This window comes from Tetrao urogallus (assembly GCF_951394365.1).
Source record: "Tetrao urogallus genome assembly, chromosome: 1".
Taxonomy (NCBI): Eukaryota; Metazoa; Chordata; class Aves; order Galliformes; family Phasianidae; genus Tetrao; species Tetrao urogallus.
In genome coordinates, this window is record NC_136813.1 from 145,941,832 (window position 1) to 145,958,646 (window position 16,815).

The window sequence follows — 16,815 nt, forward strand, 5'->3', positions numbered from 1 at the left end:
TGCGTTGTGACCTGGGATCTAGGGAGCACCTGGATGGGATGACTTTCAGTGCCTTGCTGGCCCACATTTGGGACCAGAAAGTGCCTGTGGCTCAATGGTCAAGGTGGCTGCAGTGAAGGGAGCAGTGCCCTGGCAGTGGCTGTGTTGAGAATGCCAGTGGCTGGCATTAGAGTACCAACGGGAAGAATATTAGAGATGGCAATTTGGGTGGAAAAGCAGTGGCAGAGGGAAGAGTACTGGTGGTGATGAGGATGCTGATTGCACCAACTATTACAGTGGTGTTTCAAGTGCTAAATGCAAGCAAAGATAAGAGTGGCTAATTACAGATATGATTGTGAAGAGGAAGAGGAGGCTCAAGGAGGAGTGGTGAAATCTGCGATTGTGACACTGCAGTGAAGAAGCTGCTGCTCAGCTATGGAGCTATGAGGGGTTTCCAACTCTGTGCTCCAACTCTGGTATTAACCGAAGCTGCATTCTTCCCATGTGCCAGCTTGTGGCTTGCTTGCTTCTCCTTCTCTCTCACTCTTCAATTTCTTTTCTATTGCAGTGTTTTCCCTGTTTGCACATTGTGTGGAGAGAAATGCGTTAATGGCTTTGTGTAAAAATAAGTGGGTAAAAAAAAATATCTTAAATTAGACACTATCCCACTGCTGATATATCTTGTGCCCCTTGTCAGACAAATTCTAGCTGGGAGGTCTCCTGAGGAAGAAGAAGGCTTTTCTATTGCTGCAAGGGAAAAAAAAAATGACAAGGAAGTTTAAAGGAGAGGGAATTAAAAAAAAAAAAAAAAAAAGATCCTAATTGTTCTGAGACCTTCTTCAGCCTAAGGAAGGGTTAATACTTTAAATGCAATGTAATTTCAGTGGCACTAAAGAACATGTTTCCATGGAAACATCAACCCACAGAGGGAGAGAAAAAGAGAGAGAGAAGGGAGCTGAGCGGAGAACAGCTCCTCTGGCAAGGGGGGAACAGCAGAATTTGTCCCCCCCCACACACACACAATCGCTGACAGGGGTGATTGTTTGTTTGTTTGTTTTATTCAGTTCCCGTTTGGAGATGTGATGACAAAGGGAGAAACCGATAGGGTGCCATCTTGTCTGAACAGCTACAGACATGGAAAATCCAGTTGCACTTTTTAGACCGAGTGGCCTTACAGGCAGTAACTCTGCTCGTGCAAATGCCACAGATCAACTCTTCTCAGGGAAAATTTCTTCACTGTGAGCATGGAGAAACACTGAAAGAGAAACACTCCCTTCCTAGAGAGGCGTTTGATGCCCCATGCCTGACAGTGCTCAAGAGCCGTTTGGACAATGCCCTCAGCATCATGCTTTGACTTTTGGCTAGCCCTGAAGAGGTCAGGCAGTCAGATACAATGGTTTTTGTAGGCCATTTCCAAACAAACTATTCTGGTATTTCTCATATATACTGCAAATAGTGTGGATGCTTTCAACACTTGATAAAAATTGAATAACCCCAAAAATCACTTGTGGTTTCTTAGTGGGTTGAAAAAGTTAAGTTAGCCTGCTGTTTCAAAGGGTATAATAAATGGATTTATTTCAGTCTCTCCAGTTATTTTAGCCTTGTTGGCTTCTGGCAGAAGTGAGGGGACTTTTCTGACAGATTTGAGGGTTTTTCTGCAAGCAAAGAAATCCTGAGAGCTCTAGAGGAAAGTTGATGTGCTCACGTGTTTGCTGGTCTTGATTTCTGGGATACAAACTGGAATGAGCTCTGGATAAATACAGAGATATTCCTCTGGTTAACTCTCATGACATGAGGCTCCTTCAGACAACAAAAGAGTCTGTTGAGATTCGTGTCCGTTTGGTCGTTTGTTTTAAGCTATTGTCTATGATCATGTGGATCAAAGACTATTCAGAAAAGTAAGGTTGTTGTCTGAGGTTTCAAATTCAGTGCACGGGACCAGTAGTTGAACTGGCGTATTTTTTTAAGGTTGTGCAGATAGAGGAAGCTCAAAAACATCATTCTGGGTAAAAAATCGTTGAGCCTTGTTTGACTTTTGTTCCATGATGGCTTGCCCTACCAGTGTTTGCATGACTATGCACTAAGACAGATAAACAGATCTGAAGGAAAGCGCTTAACCTTTCAGTGTTTGCCTGCTCCTAGTGGTATGGCTTCCATCAGCGACCTGTTAGGTGGATACCAAGACATAATCATGACCTACTGTCAGCTGTTCTGACAAATGTAATTTTCTATGCTTTTACTGCACTGTGTAAATCAACCGCAGCAGATTTTTAGTCCTTTCTGACAGGAGAAATACCTTTGAGTATTTTCTTCAAAGTGGTATGTTATCCATTCTTGATGAAAAAGAAAAAGTAGGAAAATGTGAAAATTGAAAATAATGAATGCCATCAGCAATTTGCAGGAATTTATTAATTTGGCAAAGCTTTCTGGCTTTATACAACATTGGTCAGAATGTTTAGTTTTTATTTTCCCAGTCACTGTAACAATTCTGACCTTACAGATATTTTCTATTATCTATTTTATATTACTTAAAGGTTTGGTGAGTCAATTCGGAAGCATATATATTTTTATCAAAGCTTTTTGGTTAAAAACACTTTCTGAGAATAGTTGATTTCCTATGAGATTTATGGATATTTTCAGCTTTAACCAGGATATATTCTTAATACACTTTTCCTTGTTTCAGTTTTATTTCCAGTGAGGCCAGAGGTGTAGAGGTATATTCTCAAGCTATTCGGGACTGTGTCATTTTGCCAGCAAAATTGATAGTTTTTGAAAAAAAGTTGTAAATCAAATATTTTGGGTTTAAAATGAAATCATTTGACACGGAAATCCTATTTGCTCTCTCTTGTGACTAGGAGCATGAGAACTTGTTCCTATTTCTCCTTTAAACCTGAACAGGCTGAATCTCCAGTGATATCCCTTCTTCTTGCTGAGGTAATGCCAGTCCTTGCAGGACTTCTACAGAGTTGCACATTATATGTATTTTCACTGGGACTCTTGTCCACAAAAGAAAGGGCAGAAGGTATGAGAGTACAACCATGCCAGAAGCTTCATTTTCTGTTCTATGTCATTACATTTTTCAGATCTTATGGTTCTGACTTTCTGAAAAAATGTTGATCTCTTCACGAGAAAACATTGTTGCTAAATTCTCATCCCTCTCCCATTAAGAAGGTAATTTTGATAGATCTTTTTTTCTGGCTCCCATGTTTGTCAAAATAGGTTAGTTAGGATGTGTATGAGAGAAATTTGGCTGTAGTGTGATTTTCAAGATAGTGTTGGGACTGACATAGCAAACAGGAAGGAAATGAGTATTTGTCCATAAATGGATCATTCTAATCCATTTCCTATAAGTGACCTCCATTTCCTTTAAGTGACCTACCACTTACAGGATAACCTTAGTACTGTCAGCAGCACCCCTGCAAAGGAGTGTGATAATGCCCCTGGACCTGGAGGACACCATCTCTTTCTCCCTTTCTGTCAAAGGCAATGACTGCAGGGGGTAAAAATTAAATGGAAGATCAAGTCCTAGGTGATATTTGGTACTTGGCAAAAAATGTTATTTTGGAAACTCTGAAGCTTACAAGAGACATGGGACATACTGCCTCTCACCTAAGTATCATTATCATTTCTGTTCCCCATTCAGGGGTAATCCTGATGGATAGCTGTGTGTGCTGCAAAATCTTGTGATGCAGTGCTTGTATTTCCTCTTAGCATTTTTGGAAGAAGGGCTGGGGACTGCACAGACTGTGGAAAGTGAACCTGTCTTCAGGAATGGCCCCGACTCATTAGAATCAAGAAGTGCATGTAGGAAAATGTCCCTGCCACTGTTCTGGTTCCCTGTACACTCTAAGGATAGATACATAATCAGTTCCGAGTAACTGTCAGCTCAGAATCTTTCTAAGGTGATAAATTCATGATAGGAAATCAAGGAAATGGGAAGGAAAGTGTAAGTGCCGTTTATTTTATTATTAAGAAAGGGAGGGTTGGAAAAAGGTTCATCCTTCTGCTGTATATGGGAACTGTCACTGTGAAGGAATTGCTGGGAAGGCTCGCCTCACGTGTATATTGTCTTCAGAACAACTTTGCAGAATATGATGGAGAAACAGCAAAGACAGATCAGAATAAATTTATCTTCCACCAGAAATAGATTTTTCACAGGTCAGGACCAAACATTAAGAAGATTCAACATTCTTAGAGGTGAGAGGCCAGAACCTCAGCAGATCAGACAGCATCACTCCATCAATGTCAGTTGGTATTTATTCCAGACCAGCATGTGTCCTCTTGTCTTTTAAAAAGGTGTGGGGCATCAGGGAGAAACCGAATTAATCTCTTATATCTTTGTTATCTTGTAGCCTGAGCAATATTTCCTAATCTAGATGCTCTCCTAACCTCTTTGCTTAATGAAAACAATCTTGAGCTTTGAGTATTTCTCTCAGCCTGTGGTCAGACTGGTTCCCAGTGGTACAATATGGCTGCAGCCTAAACAGATTTTCTGGTGTGGGACAATTACACAATTTGGAATTTGTTTGCTCTCATTTCTACACTTATTTTCATTCTTCCATGCATCTCCTCAGAGTCAGTGATAACACTGACAGTAAGGGAAAAGGAAGTAAATGAAAAACGGGATGCTGTTTCTTTAAGTTTTAGTTTTTCTGTGTCTGCTTCTATTTTTTTGTCTATTTTGATTTGATTTTGTTTTTCATAATTGCGGAAAGAACCGAGTCCATGCCCCTTATCATGTTAGATCAGCTGCTCTCGTGCCCTTTGCGTGGAATCTTTTCACTGTAAATCATACCTGACATTGGCCAGATGTTTCAGGGACGCAGCCAGATGTGCTAGATTTTCTCAGCTTCATGAGCCATCAGCACCACAGTGGCAGGAGCAGCGCAGGGGATGGAGCCCTTCAAGGGCTCACTCAGGGTCGGTACCAGCAGTGGGGAAGTTTGATCCAAGGCCCACACAGAGCCTATTCTCATCTTTTGCCCAGAGAGCTGTGGGTGCCCCATCCCTGGAAGCTCAAGGCCAGGTTGGATGGGGCCCTGGGCAGCCTGAGCTGGTGGATGGCAGCCTTGCCCAGGGTAGCAGAGTAGAACTAGGTGGGCTTTGAAGTGCTATCCAACCCAAACCATTCTGTGATTTTATGATCTTTTGGGGAATGAGAAATTGTATTTGATGTCCCCTGCAGCCTGTCTTATCTGGAGGGACCTCATGTCCTCACAGTTGGGTCTGGATGGATGTGTGCATGTACTGGCTATCCTCTGAGGCAGAGGCAGGCACGGAAATGTCGGCAACAGTATAGAGAAATAATATCTGTATTATTTTAAACTTCCCATGGGTTCGGAGAATGGAGGTTTACATCAGAAGTTGAAGGGATCAACTGCAGTTTTCTCATTAAAAAAAAGCGTACACTATTTCAGTCTCTCAAATGAAAGAAACTATTAACAGCAGTTAGTGCTGGTTCTACCTCTTTTTGTCAATCACTTGCCTCCTGAAGGTCAAAACTCCCACTTTTAGATAGCGACAGTGGTCCTAAGCGCTCCTTCCCCTGTCCTTTGAGTCCACTCACTCTTCCGTCTGCCCATCCTGGTCCAGCAGCTGGCATGCGGGAGGGAAGGGAGCTGCAGCAGGGAGTTGCACCAGAGCTGTGTGCACTAAACTGCACGTGTAACGTGGCTGGAACTGCAGGCAGCCGTGCTGGGATGCAGCAATGCAGCATTCTTGTGTGAAGCAGAGCTGGGAGAGCAACTGTGTCTGCAGCCTGCAGCTCTGGCCAGTGGCTATGTAATCCCATCCGTCAGGGAACACAGAGGCTACTTTACTGTGCAAAGTTGGGGAGTAAAGGCACTGCTTCCCCTCGCTGCCATTACACTGCTGAACTGGCCTCAGTATTTTGTATTATGCTGAGTTTCCAGGAGGCTGATGATAGACTGCGTCCCCTCCCCTAACCCTGCACCAAATACCTTTTACCTTGCAAATCCTTCCAGGCAGAGATATCCCATCGCCTTTCCTCCCTACACTCCGCCTGCACCCCATTTCTCCTTTCCTACCTTGTTTTTGTGCTGGGCTGCAGAGATGACCCCCTGATGTGGATGGCAAAGAGGCTGCTTTATTTGTACAGCCTGTCTTACTGGGGGAGGCAGTTGGTGTTGGGATAATCAGACCGCTTGTCGCATTGGAGTATAACAAGCATTGACAGGGCACAGGGGAGTGCCTGTGTGTGTTTGTGCACGTGTGATGCAGGGAGAGCTGAGGATGGAGCTAGCACTCTGACCAGATTTTCCCACCCGTTCTATAGCTGCAGGAGGAACTGATTCCCAGCAGGACACTGGAGGCAGAAGTCAGAGCGGTTCGTGCTGATTTTAAACACATCCCTTTCAGAGCTGTCTTTAGGGCAGACTAAAATTCAGCTGACACCCTCTCTTCCTCTCCCCACAGCCCCTCAGCCTGCCGCATTTGCTTCTCCAGGCTTTCCCCACCACTAGCTGAAACTATTTAAAATGTCATCATCTCTCTGCTGGTCCTAAATTTGCCATCTGATGTGGTTTTAATGCTCTATTTCCTATGCCAACCAGCCTTGGAAACACTCACCATTAGCTTGCAGGGCTGGCAGCTTCATCTCTAGGATGAGTGATGTTACCCAGTGGTCAGGGAGCCATGTCTCCTGGACCTGACTTGCTCTGTGCACAAGAATGCGTTCCATTCTCCTTTGTTCCTGCCTGCGTGTCCTGTGGTACAGGTGAAGAATGACTGTTTTCTCCATGTCATCTGCATCTTGCACCCACATGGCTTTGTTTGGGCGTTGCAACCGCTGTATCTGTGCTGGGCCACAGACTCTCCCACGCCTACGACAAGCAGCTCCAGAAACACCCACGTAAGCAAAAATCTTTGCTGAAAGGTGATTCTAGCAAATGAAATTAATTAAAATGATCTTGCTCTCTTTCTCTCTCCATATTGGAGTCACATACACCAGGGAAATCATGTATCAAGCCCTCACTGCATCTTTCAGGCACAGCTTCATCTTGTGTTACCTCACCCACGTACAGCTCGCTGCCCTCATGCTGCCCCTGTTGCACATATGCAGGGAGCCTCTCAGCCCCTTGGTTGCTTATCTGGGGACTGATTTTCCTCTGGCCAGAGTGGGCAGTGATAATGCTTGTATACTGGTGGCAGAGGCCTACCCCAGTGTGGTGGGACCTGTGAGCCACTGGAATGTGGGAAAAGCTGCAGAGGGAGCTGCTTCTTTTTTTCTTTTCTTTTTTTTTTTTTGCACACTTCCTGCACGCTTTTGTAAACATGTTACTAAAGGGTTACAGAGAGAACCCTCTGAAGAGTTATTGTGCCAATTTTGGAGACTAATTTCAGTCATTAAGGTGCGAAGTGAGGGATTTTAGTGCTGCGTTAAGTGTAAATCTCAAGGCAACTCTAAGGATCGGAGTCACTGATGATTCCTCCTTGATTATTATTAGCAGTTCTAATCTTTCTGGTAGAAAACGAACAGAAATTACACCCTCTTGTGTTGTATCTCTTACTGATTTATGTGAACTCCTCTTGTTAGGCTGTGCAAGGGAGATTCACACAATGGCATCATTCTTGGGTGGGAGGGGAAAGAGGACCGAGAACCACCTAATATCACTATTTGTTTAATTAGACACTGACACTGTTTTCTAAATACTGACACGTAAAGCTGCAACTCCCATCAGGCTACTGGGGTACTCATCTTCTTGGAGCCTTGCTTTGTAATTTCTCTGAGATCCAGCACATAGAGGTCATGAAAGGGATATAGCTGTAATCTCAGAATCACGGTCTTCTGAGTTAGAAGGGATCTTTAAAGGCCATCTGATCCAACTTCCTGCAGTGAACAGGGACACCTACAGCTAGATCAGGGTGCTCAGAGTCTGGTCACAGACTGAAAGGTCTTTATCACTGTCAGAGCGTTTCATAGGTCAGGTAGGCCATAAATGCCCGTGGTGGTCTGTGCTGTGCGTTCCTCTCTACCAGAGCAATGCAAACAGCTGGGGATGGAAAGCAAGAAGACCATGGGATGTTTTACACTAAGACACAGTTATGTGGCTGAGATTTTTCAAGCAACTGATGATTTGGAGTTCCCTCGGTTTTTGGGTTCTGGATGAGTCTGACTGTCAGAAAACAGCAAGTAGTCTGCTCTTGAAAATAGGCCTGTTGCAATGTTTCCCACTGGGCTTCTGTAGGGCTGTGTTTTCCACACTGTGTATGTCTTCTGGAGGTCACAACATAGAGCAAGCATGAAATTTCCTTTAGAATTAATTGCCAATTACATTTGAATTGGGAAATTAGTGGATGAGTTTTGTTGACGATTAAACTTAAGAAAAAAATTTCTGGGAAATGGAAGAAGCTAAAATTGTGACCTGCTTTTCCATTTGAAAGATTTTGCCTACTACCTATACTTTTGTTAAATTAGTATGGAGTTCTCTGTGGGAAAGTGTGAACCTCTTGAAAGAACAGGAATTTGTTTTGTATTTTTGATTTGATTGTTTTTCCCTTGAAATTGGTTCAAATTAAGTTCAAAGGGACAAACTGAAGCTGAGTATTAGGAAATATTTGCTAGCGTCATGGGTGTAATAGAGCAGAAGAGCCTCTTGTGACTGTAATGGAAATGTTACTTGTGTAATTTACAGGAGAATGGGTGAAGCAGAGGCAGGCAGTGTCCTGGGGCTGCCCTGCAGGCAGCTCAGTCACCTCTGCCTCTCCCATGATGTGATGCTACTGGTGCTAGAGCAGGTGTACAAAGGCAAAACCTACTTTATGAAACAGGACTGTGAACTAAAGTGAAATATATGAACAGGGGAAACTGTCAGAGTGCCATGGAGATGTCTTGTAAGCCACTGAACTGTGAAATGTGTATTTGCCTTCCCCCCAGTGTCATTCTGGATGGTCTGACAGTTAAGAAAACAACAGATCTGATTCCCTTTTACAGCAACACCACTTCGACATGCTCTCGCAATGCAGAAATGCCTGGAAATGAGTGTAGTTGTAATCTCGGTCCACTTAAAGGTCTTCCCCACTGCCGGCTGAGTGAAGAGGCCTGAGGATAAATGAGACTGAAGCCTGGACTGTTTAATAGTCCATTTGTACAGCTGACATGAGATGGCCCAAAGCGGGGTGCCTCACACAGCAGCGACGGAGCCCTTCCAGACAAAGGGAATCGTTAATGTTGGCTGTAGGGATCCACAGGATTGGTCACCCTATAGTTTGATCTTGCTGGGTACATGGCATGGCTCTGTCCTAGTGAAAAGGACTTCCACTGGGGTATCTGAGCACCCTCTGACCCTGTTCCTAAGCTGCTTCTGAGGATCGCTTTGGGCCCTGTAGGGCATGCTAACTCTAATAGGAACAGGGTATCTCACAGGTGCACTGTTCATTCCTCTGTTCCCTGCAGCTTCCTTTGTTGCTGCCTGGATATTTGGGCAGGGAGGGGCTGTATCCACTGCTTCATGTGTGAACCACTACTGTCCTCAAATGAAATGCAAAATCCCCCTTGGAGAGTGAGCAAAATGTAGGCTGTGGACCATGTTTACACAGCTAATTGCTATGGATTTCTCTGCCCTGTGTGCAAAGAAGAAATCAAAGACTGTGGGCACACGTACACTTGTCACTTGCTTTCAGGAATTTGGTGAGACCTAACATGGGACATCACTTCTGTACTCAAGTTCTAAATGTGGACAAGTGCAGTACCGTGTCTGATTGCCCCAGTTCCTGGACTGTTTGTACTGTTTCTACCACCCACTTCCTTTCAGATTTTCCTTTGCTGTCCCCAGATTAACAACAGTTGTTCGTAGTGTACTTCTGTCACCCTGGCACAAATTGCAGAGGGGGAGGCAGGCTCTCCTTTCAGGTTCAGTTCCCAAGCATTAATGTTCATCCTGCTCTTTTCTCTCTCCAACAGGTACCTGATTAACGTCACCTTCGAAGGCAGGAATTTGTCATTCAGTGAGGACGGATACCAGATGCATCCCAAGCTGGTGATCATCCTTCTGACCAAGGAGAGGAAGTGGGAGAGGGTAGGACATGTTTGGTAATTCTCTAGCTTTGTCAGGCAGGAGGAGGATGGAAGAAGGCTCTGAGCAAGTTATCCCCCTACCTTTTCTTACTTATGAAGAGTTGGCAATCTCATTCTTTCATCCTGGGCCACTGGTATCTCCAGTACCCAAGCTGCTGTCATCTCCATGCAGGATGCCATTACATTCTTCCATTAGCATGCATAAAAAATTCATCAACTTCCTTTCTTTCACCTCTGGACATAAATTTTCCTGTCTTTCAGAGAAGAGATCTCCTTTGTGCCATGAGTTTCAGTGGCACAGATGGAAAATACTTATCTGCATGGCTTGGAGGCTGTGGAGTTCTCTATGATAACTAGCTGTTGATTGAACCACAGTCTCACTTAGTAATATGCCACTGTTAACTGTACTTGATATATCTGGCCACTGTCACTTGCTTGTATATGAGGTAGGATGTGTACATGAGATCATATGAAGTTGCTCAAATATCTAAACTTGTGTATTTCTGAATAATTTGTATGTGACCCAAAGCACCATTTTAGAAATGGTGTGGATTTTTGTGTTAGTGCAAAGCTTTAGTTTGTTTCACCTCCCACATAAATGTCGGTGGTCCAGGCTGGGAAGAAGTGTTCCCGAATGGTTTGAATCAGCTGCTCAGAGGGGTTAGCTGGAGGTAGTTGTAAGACACAGAAAAATGATGGGGATGAGAAGTTGTTGTAAAAGCAAGGAGAATTCAGTAGAGCACTCAACAGACATGAAGCAGATCGCAGGCTGGATCGTTGTGATCATGTGTATGGCCTAGAAAAATGCTCCCTTGTTCTGCTAGCCAGAAAAAGCCTTCTCTCCATGGCTGCTTGGCAAAAGTCAGAAACAGTTTAGTTCTCTGTACTTCCTGAGCACAAATGTTTCACCTTGAAGGGGGATCTCAGTGTGAAGATCAGATTGTTATAATCACACTCTGAGCTGTTTAAATGTTTTCTTCCTGGAAGACATTGAAATCATCTCCAGTATGCTCTGATCACAAAAAACACATTTCATAGCTGGAATCACAATGTCCTGTTATTAATTTTCTCCATTCAGCTGAAATGCAAACGTTAAAACATAAGAGTGAAACGGCTCTCTGTGGCAAAGATCATAATTTTGTTCCATGTTTGCAGAGGCACACTGAGTGGAATGCTGTCCCTTAACAGCAGCTCCCAGGCAATGCCACAATATAAACTATAAATTATTCATATATTATTAGCACACAATCCAAATATATTTGTAAGTGAACTGCTTTGCAATGTAAAATCATCCAAACTCTCACTAATTTCTGTGAAATTAGCAAGATGTTTCATCCTAGCAACATCTGGATAATACACAGAAGAAACTGTGAAGAATAAGAGAGTTTCCCAGTCAAACACACAGGCAGTAGGAGATGAGAGGTGAAAGTAGCTGCATAGCAAACACTGATTCAGTCCACTTGTGTGCACTCACGATTGCTCAGTCTTTAATTACAGCACTGCACACTTTTATCCATTATCAGATGTTGTGCCTGGAAGGAGCATCAAGAGGTCATTTAGTTCCCCCTCTGCCCAAGGGAAGGATCAACTAGACTGAAATGATTTCTGACAGATGTTTGTTTCACCTGTTCTGAGAGTCCTTCAATGCTAGAAACTCCATGAAATCCTGAGGCAATCTCTTCCATGCCTTCTTTCTCCTTACTCTGGAAAGTTTTTCTAATGTCTAACCTAGATTTCCCTGACTGCAGTTTAAGCCCATTACTACTTGGCATCTCCCTTGTGGACACAGAGAATTGTTTATTCTCTTCCTCTTTTTTATCTTCTCTACCTATGTTTGAAGGCTTCTATCATGCTGTCTCCCAGTCTCTGCTGCAGATTAAACAAGAGTTTTTTCAGTCTCTCCTGTTAGGTCATGTTTTCTAGTCTTACAATCGTTTTTATTAGTCTCCTCTGGATTTAGTGGTACAGAAAGATAGATCTTAAAACACGCATGAAGCCTTCCATTTTCTTGGCAGCAAAGATGCAGGCAGTCCCTGAACCTATTCCACATTTGTGAAATTTGCTGAGATTTTGATTTTTCAGCCCGTTATGGAAAGAAAAACATTGAAAAATGCACCAGCTATTTCAGAACAGGATTTCATTTTCCAGAAGAGCTACAGCTGTCTCCAGACCCCAATAATGACAAACCTCCTCCTGTGTCCTTCAGACAAATGGAAGCCTTGCAGGGCTGACAGTCACGAAAAAAACACAGATAGTTGCCACTTGCTGGAAAGGGGCAGTATCCTGAGCCTTTCTGCTACTGTGGGTATGAGTAACAATTCCTCTCTTCATAACAAACGTTCTGCGCTTCATTCACTTCTCAGCATGACTGTTCCTCAGAGGCAGAAGGCTACATGCCTTCCCTCACTAGCTCTTAATTAGCTGTTTAGTAGAGCTCTTGCTTCACTAGCCAACATAAACTAGGTGTGTTTTTGAGTGCCTGTGTGCCTCTGTTGTATTGACTGTAGAGGAGCAGACATGCAGGTGGAGGTGCTCCAGAAGGGTTCTGCCTCAGTGTAGCAATAGGCTGAGGTCAGAGGTGTTGTAAGGCCTGCCAGGGGCTAGGTACTATCCTCATTACTGTGTCTGTGTCTTGTATTGGAAAAATTTTCACTTGGGCTTTATTTTACTGATTGTCCTCTCCCTCTGCTCCTCTATAATCTCACATATGGTGAGGACTTGTGGGTCTGTGAACAGTTTGTGAGAGCTGGCAAGCACTGCTTTCCAGCTCCTGCTAACATCCACCTTCTCTGCTGAGGCAGGGCACAGCAATCGTCCCATCAGCTCCCAGCCCCTCTTGTGTGCTGCCTTCCTTTCCTCTAGTGACACTGGGGATGCCAGACCTCACTATGTCTGTGGTTCCCTCCCGAGCATGGCTTTTAACAAAGGAGAGCTGTGAGTATTGCATCACCTGTATCACTCAATTGTCCTCAGCCTCCCCCCTGGCTAAAACTTTTCCACCTTTTCTCTCTGTGGATTCAGAGCACCTTGCCATCTGGCTTGCAACCTCTTGTGCTGCCTAGCAGCACCCTCTGATTCACAAGTGTCCTAGGGCATGTCTTACCTCAGATGCTCTCATAACTCCTGCTCCTGGCTGGGCTTGCAAAGCCCCAGGTGATGTGTTTGGCTGGGGTGCCACATTAAGCCATTTTAGACAGGAAGCTCATGCCATAAGCTTCATTCTGCCTGATCTTCTGACTCTACAAACACCCACCTCCTCTGCAGATTAAATGTTTGCCTGCTGCTCCTGTAATTATCAGTACCTGGTTTTTGACCTCCTAAAAATCAATTATTAGCATCTGTTTTGCTTCTTTTAGCCATGGGTGTAGCCATGATTAGAAGACCACAGGGTGCTTCTACCTTGTTCCCCTACTCCATTGCAGATGTTGGTGCTCCCCAGGAATTGAGTCATTTTCTGTGTGACATTCTGTCAGAAGTCTGAATGGCATCACAATAGGATAGAAAGTGATCCCACCACTTGCTGCTGCATGGGCTTTTCAGAGATGTGCTCAGCCTGGGTCATGGTCCACAGAATCATAGAATCATAGAATGACTTGCGTTGGAAAGGACCTCAAAGATCATCAACTTCCCTGCACTGGCAGGATTGCCAGCTGCTAGATCGAGCACCAGCTGAGGCTGCCCAGGGCCCCATCCAACCTGGCCTTCAACCCCTCTGGGGACAGGGCATCCACAAGCTCTCTGAGCAGCCTGTGCCAGCACCCCATCACCCTCTCTGAGGAATATTTCCCTGATATCTAATCTAAATCTCCCCTCCTTTAGTTTAAAACCTTTTCCCCTTGTCCTATCACAGAAAGAAGGTGGGTTTCTGAATTAGTGAACTCATGCAACCTTGTTCCCTGCTTACCACAGAGGTGTTATGCACATCTGTGCTCAGGAAAGTTTCCCTTGGAGTGTAGGATGGAGCTGCAGAGAAGAAGGACTGATGAAATAAAACGGAAAAATAAGGTTTGTTTTATCTAAAAAAAGAGGAAGGAGAAAAGAACTTTGGACATCTGAAACGTTGTTGAAAAAGGACATCATGGCCTGTTGCTTTTTATGTCCACAGTGAATAGGATGAAGAAGAAATCTTGCTAAATTTTCAAGCAGAAAGATTTCAGTTAGGGATGTAGGGAGCCATCTAATTGTTAGTATGGTGAGACATGGCAAGGCTCATTTGCTAGTGAGGCTCGTTTGCTGGAGGACACGAAAAAATATCCAGCAGTGCAGGGTCTGTCTCTCTCCTGTCCTGTATCAGAGCAGAAGGATACAATAAGTGATGTCATGATTCTCTGCCAGCCTACATTTTTGTATTGGGTGAGCAAGATGAACCTGCAGATTGTCTCACAAGAGCCTTCATTATACAGGAAAGAAAAAATGGGTCACGGGTAGGCTGATCAGCAAAATCTTCAATCCTGAACTAGTGAGGACATAGTTTCTGCAACCTTCTACCATGTACATTTCATGTTGGCAGTTGGTGCAAGAAGCCAATTGTTGATGGCTGCAAACAACAGCCCTTATGGATGTACATGTCACCTCCCAGAGTCTGCAGCTTTTAAGGGCTGGTGAACACCACAGAAATGCCAAAGAGGCTGTACCTTTTGATAGTGAGGCAGACTTCAGAGTAATGGGAAACTAACTAGCACCTGCTTCTACAGGAGCGGAAGACACTAACGACCCTGATTCTTGTTGTTTGCAAGCATCTCTGTGTGGACCACAAGCTCAAAGGGAGATTTATCCTCTCTGTTAAGGAAGAAGACATATGGAGCTGGTCTGAAGTCTTTCTGTGCATTAAAACAAGTATTTACAGTCGTCATTTCCTTCTGCAATTCAGTGTTCCCATTGCAGAAATAACAGGGAAGGGGAGAAGAGGACTGAATATGTGATCAGTATTTTTGGTTTTCAGTAAGGACCTGTGTGGCACTGGCTATTTCTTGAAGAACCAGTGTAAATCATGTGCACGTTACATTGTTCAGCAGAAGGAAGGATTTAGATTTATTTATTTATTTCCTTTGCTGAAGAAGGCTCTTTAGGAGAGAGACAAGAATGCAAAATTGTGAGGTGAAACTTGCAGCCTTGCAATTCCGAGCATCTTCTCTCACGACCTTCCCCTCTCTGCCTTTGGAAAGATAACTAGATCATTTGAGACAATTTCCTTCTTGTGCTGTCTGGTGCCCACCTGAGCAAGCCTTTCTGATCACTTACATATGCTTGCACAGGTATGCTTGTCTCACTAGAAGAAGTTATTTCTTCAGGTCAGGTTCTGCTCTGTGTGCAGAGCTTTGGCATCTTGTCAGCATGTCCAGGGACTTCACAGAGGAAATGTTTTTTATCCCACCAACTCCTTTTATGGGGAGACAAGATTAAATTGTTTTTGCCAATCCGTCTTGTTTTGCTAATTTCCCTGTGTACATGGGGATTTATGACTCATTGTCCCCAAAGAGAAATAGCACAGGAGTTTTTTAAACCTACTCAGATTTAGTGACTGATTCTGTTCCCATAGAACCAGCTTTTAGACGGATGTAGCTTCTCTTAGGGCAGATGCACCTCTCTGGATTTAAGCACAAATAGCTGAAATTAGAATGGGAGTTTGTACATGTATTTGTAGAGTGCTCTTTCTGAACATTTCTCTAAGAGATCATAATTTGCTGAATCACTTGCTTCTCATTAGACAGCAGGCTTGCATCAAAGAATACATATTTTAAGGATACCCTACTCCCAAGCTTGTGCCCCTCAGATGCCTGATCTAGGTCACACTGATATCTCTACTGATGACCCTGATTCAATCAGACAACCAGATGGCTTTATTTGTGCACCTATGCTGCACCCACTGCCAGGAGTTGGCCTAGCTTCTCACAGTTGCCCAGGGTGTAGCTGTATGGATTTATGGCTAATTTTGGCCATGCTAATCTTACACTGATGCCTAAGGAAAAGGGCAGCTGCAAGTGCAACACAAAGCTTTCCTTATCAGGTGATAAATGGAATAATGTTTCTGAAAACGCCTCAAATTTAAATCTTGTGGACATTCTTATCACATGGTATCTTTGCTGACTGATTGTATCAAAGCGTTAGATTAGATTACCACATCCTGCTGTAACAAGCTAGTCCACCTCTTTGACCAAAGAGGACATATACTGGATGCATCCTCCTAACCACTGTATATTGCAACACTATAAGCTGTTTTCTCTCTTTGCCTCTTGTTGAAGCAGTTGCTGACTTTGTTTGCTTGAATTTTGGAGTATATTTGTATGATTCATGAGCCTGCAGAAAAATATTCTGGCTCTCCTCCACCAGGCCCTACATCTTGGCTACCAGAGAGAATTCTTACATTGAAACAATGACAGCTTCTTGGAGAGACCTTGTCCTCTAATGCAAATCAGATATTGGAAAATCTGGAGATGTTTATTATGTGTGGTCAGTATTGGAGTGCCTCCACTTCCATTCTGGTGTAACTGATTTGGGTGATAGTAGCTATCTGATCTGCACTGGGGTTGCCGGCCTGACTTCTTGGACTTCTCAGACTGAAGTCTGTGCCTGTTGTACTGATGTGGTAATGCTGTCCAGCCACAGAATCATAGAATCATTAAGGTTGGAAAAGTCCATTAAGATCACGTGGTCCACAGGAGAAGACTGCTCTTGTTTCATTTGCATTCTGGATGGGAATTCTGGTCTGGGGCTTTCTTCCAGTCCACTCTCCCGTGCCATGTGGTGATACTCCTTGTGTGTTGTCACTGCTATCCCCAGCATCCAGTGATGAACCTGAG

The 16,815-nt window shown here is 43.9% G+C and overlaps 1 protein-coding gene across 1 annotated transcript in view; it reads left to right on the forward strand.

Annotated features, from left to right (window-relative positions):
• Positions 1-16,815, forward strand: part of GRIN2B (glutamate ionotropic receptor NMDA type subunit 2B) — a gene marked incomplete at both ends in the record, with an annotated part of 164,823 nt that overhangs the window by 80,938 nt on the left and 67,070 nt on the right. The window contains one exon of the mRNA XM_079548420.1: positions 9,902-10,016. Within this exon, the coding sequence (XP_079404546.1) occupies positions 9,902-10,016 (115 nt within the window). The remainder of the gene's footprint in view (positions 1-9,901; positions 10,017-16,815) is intronic.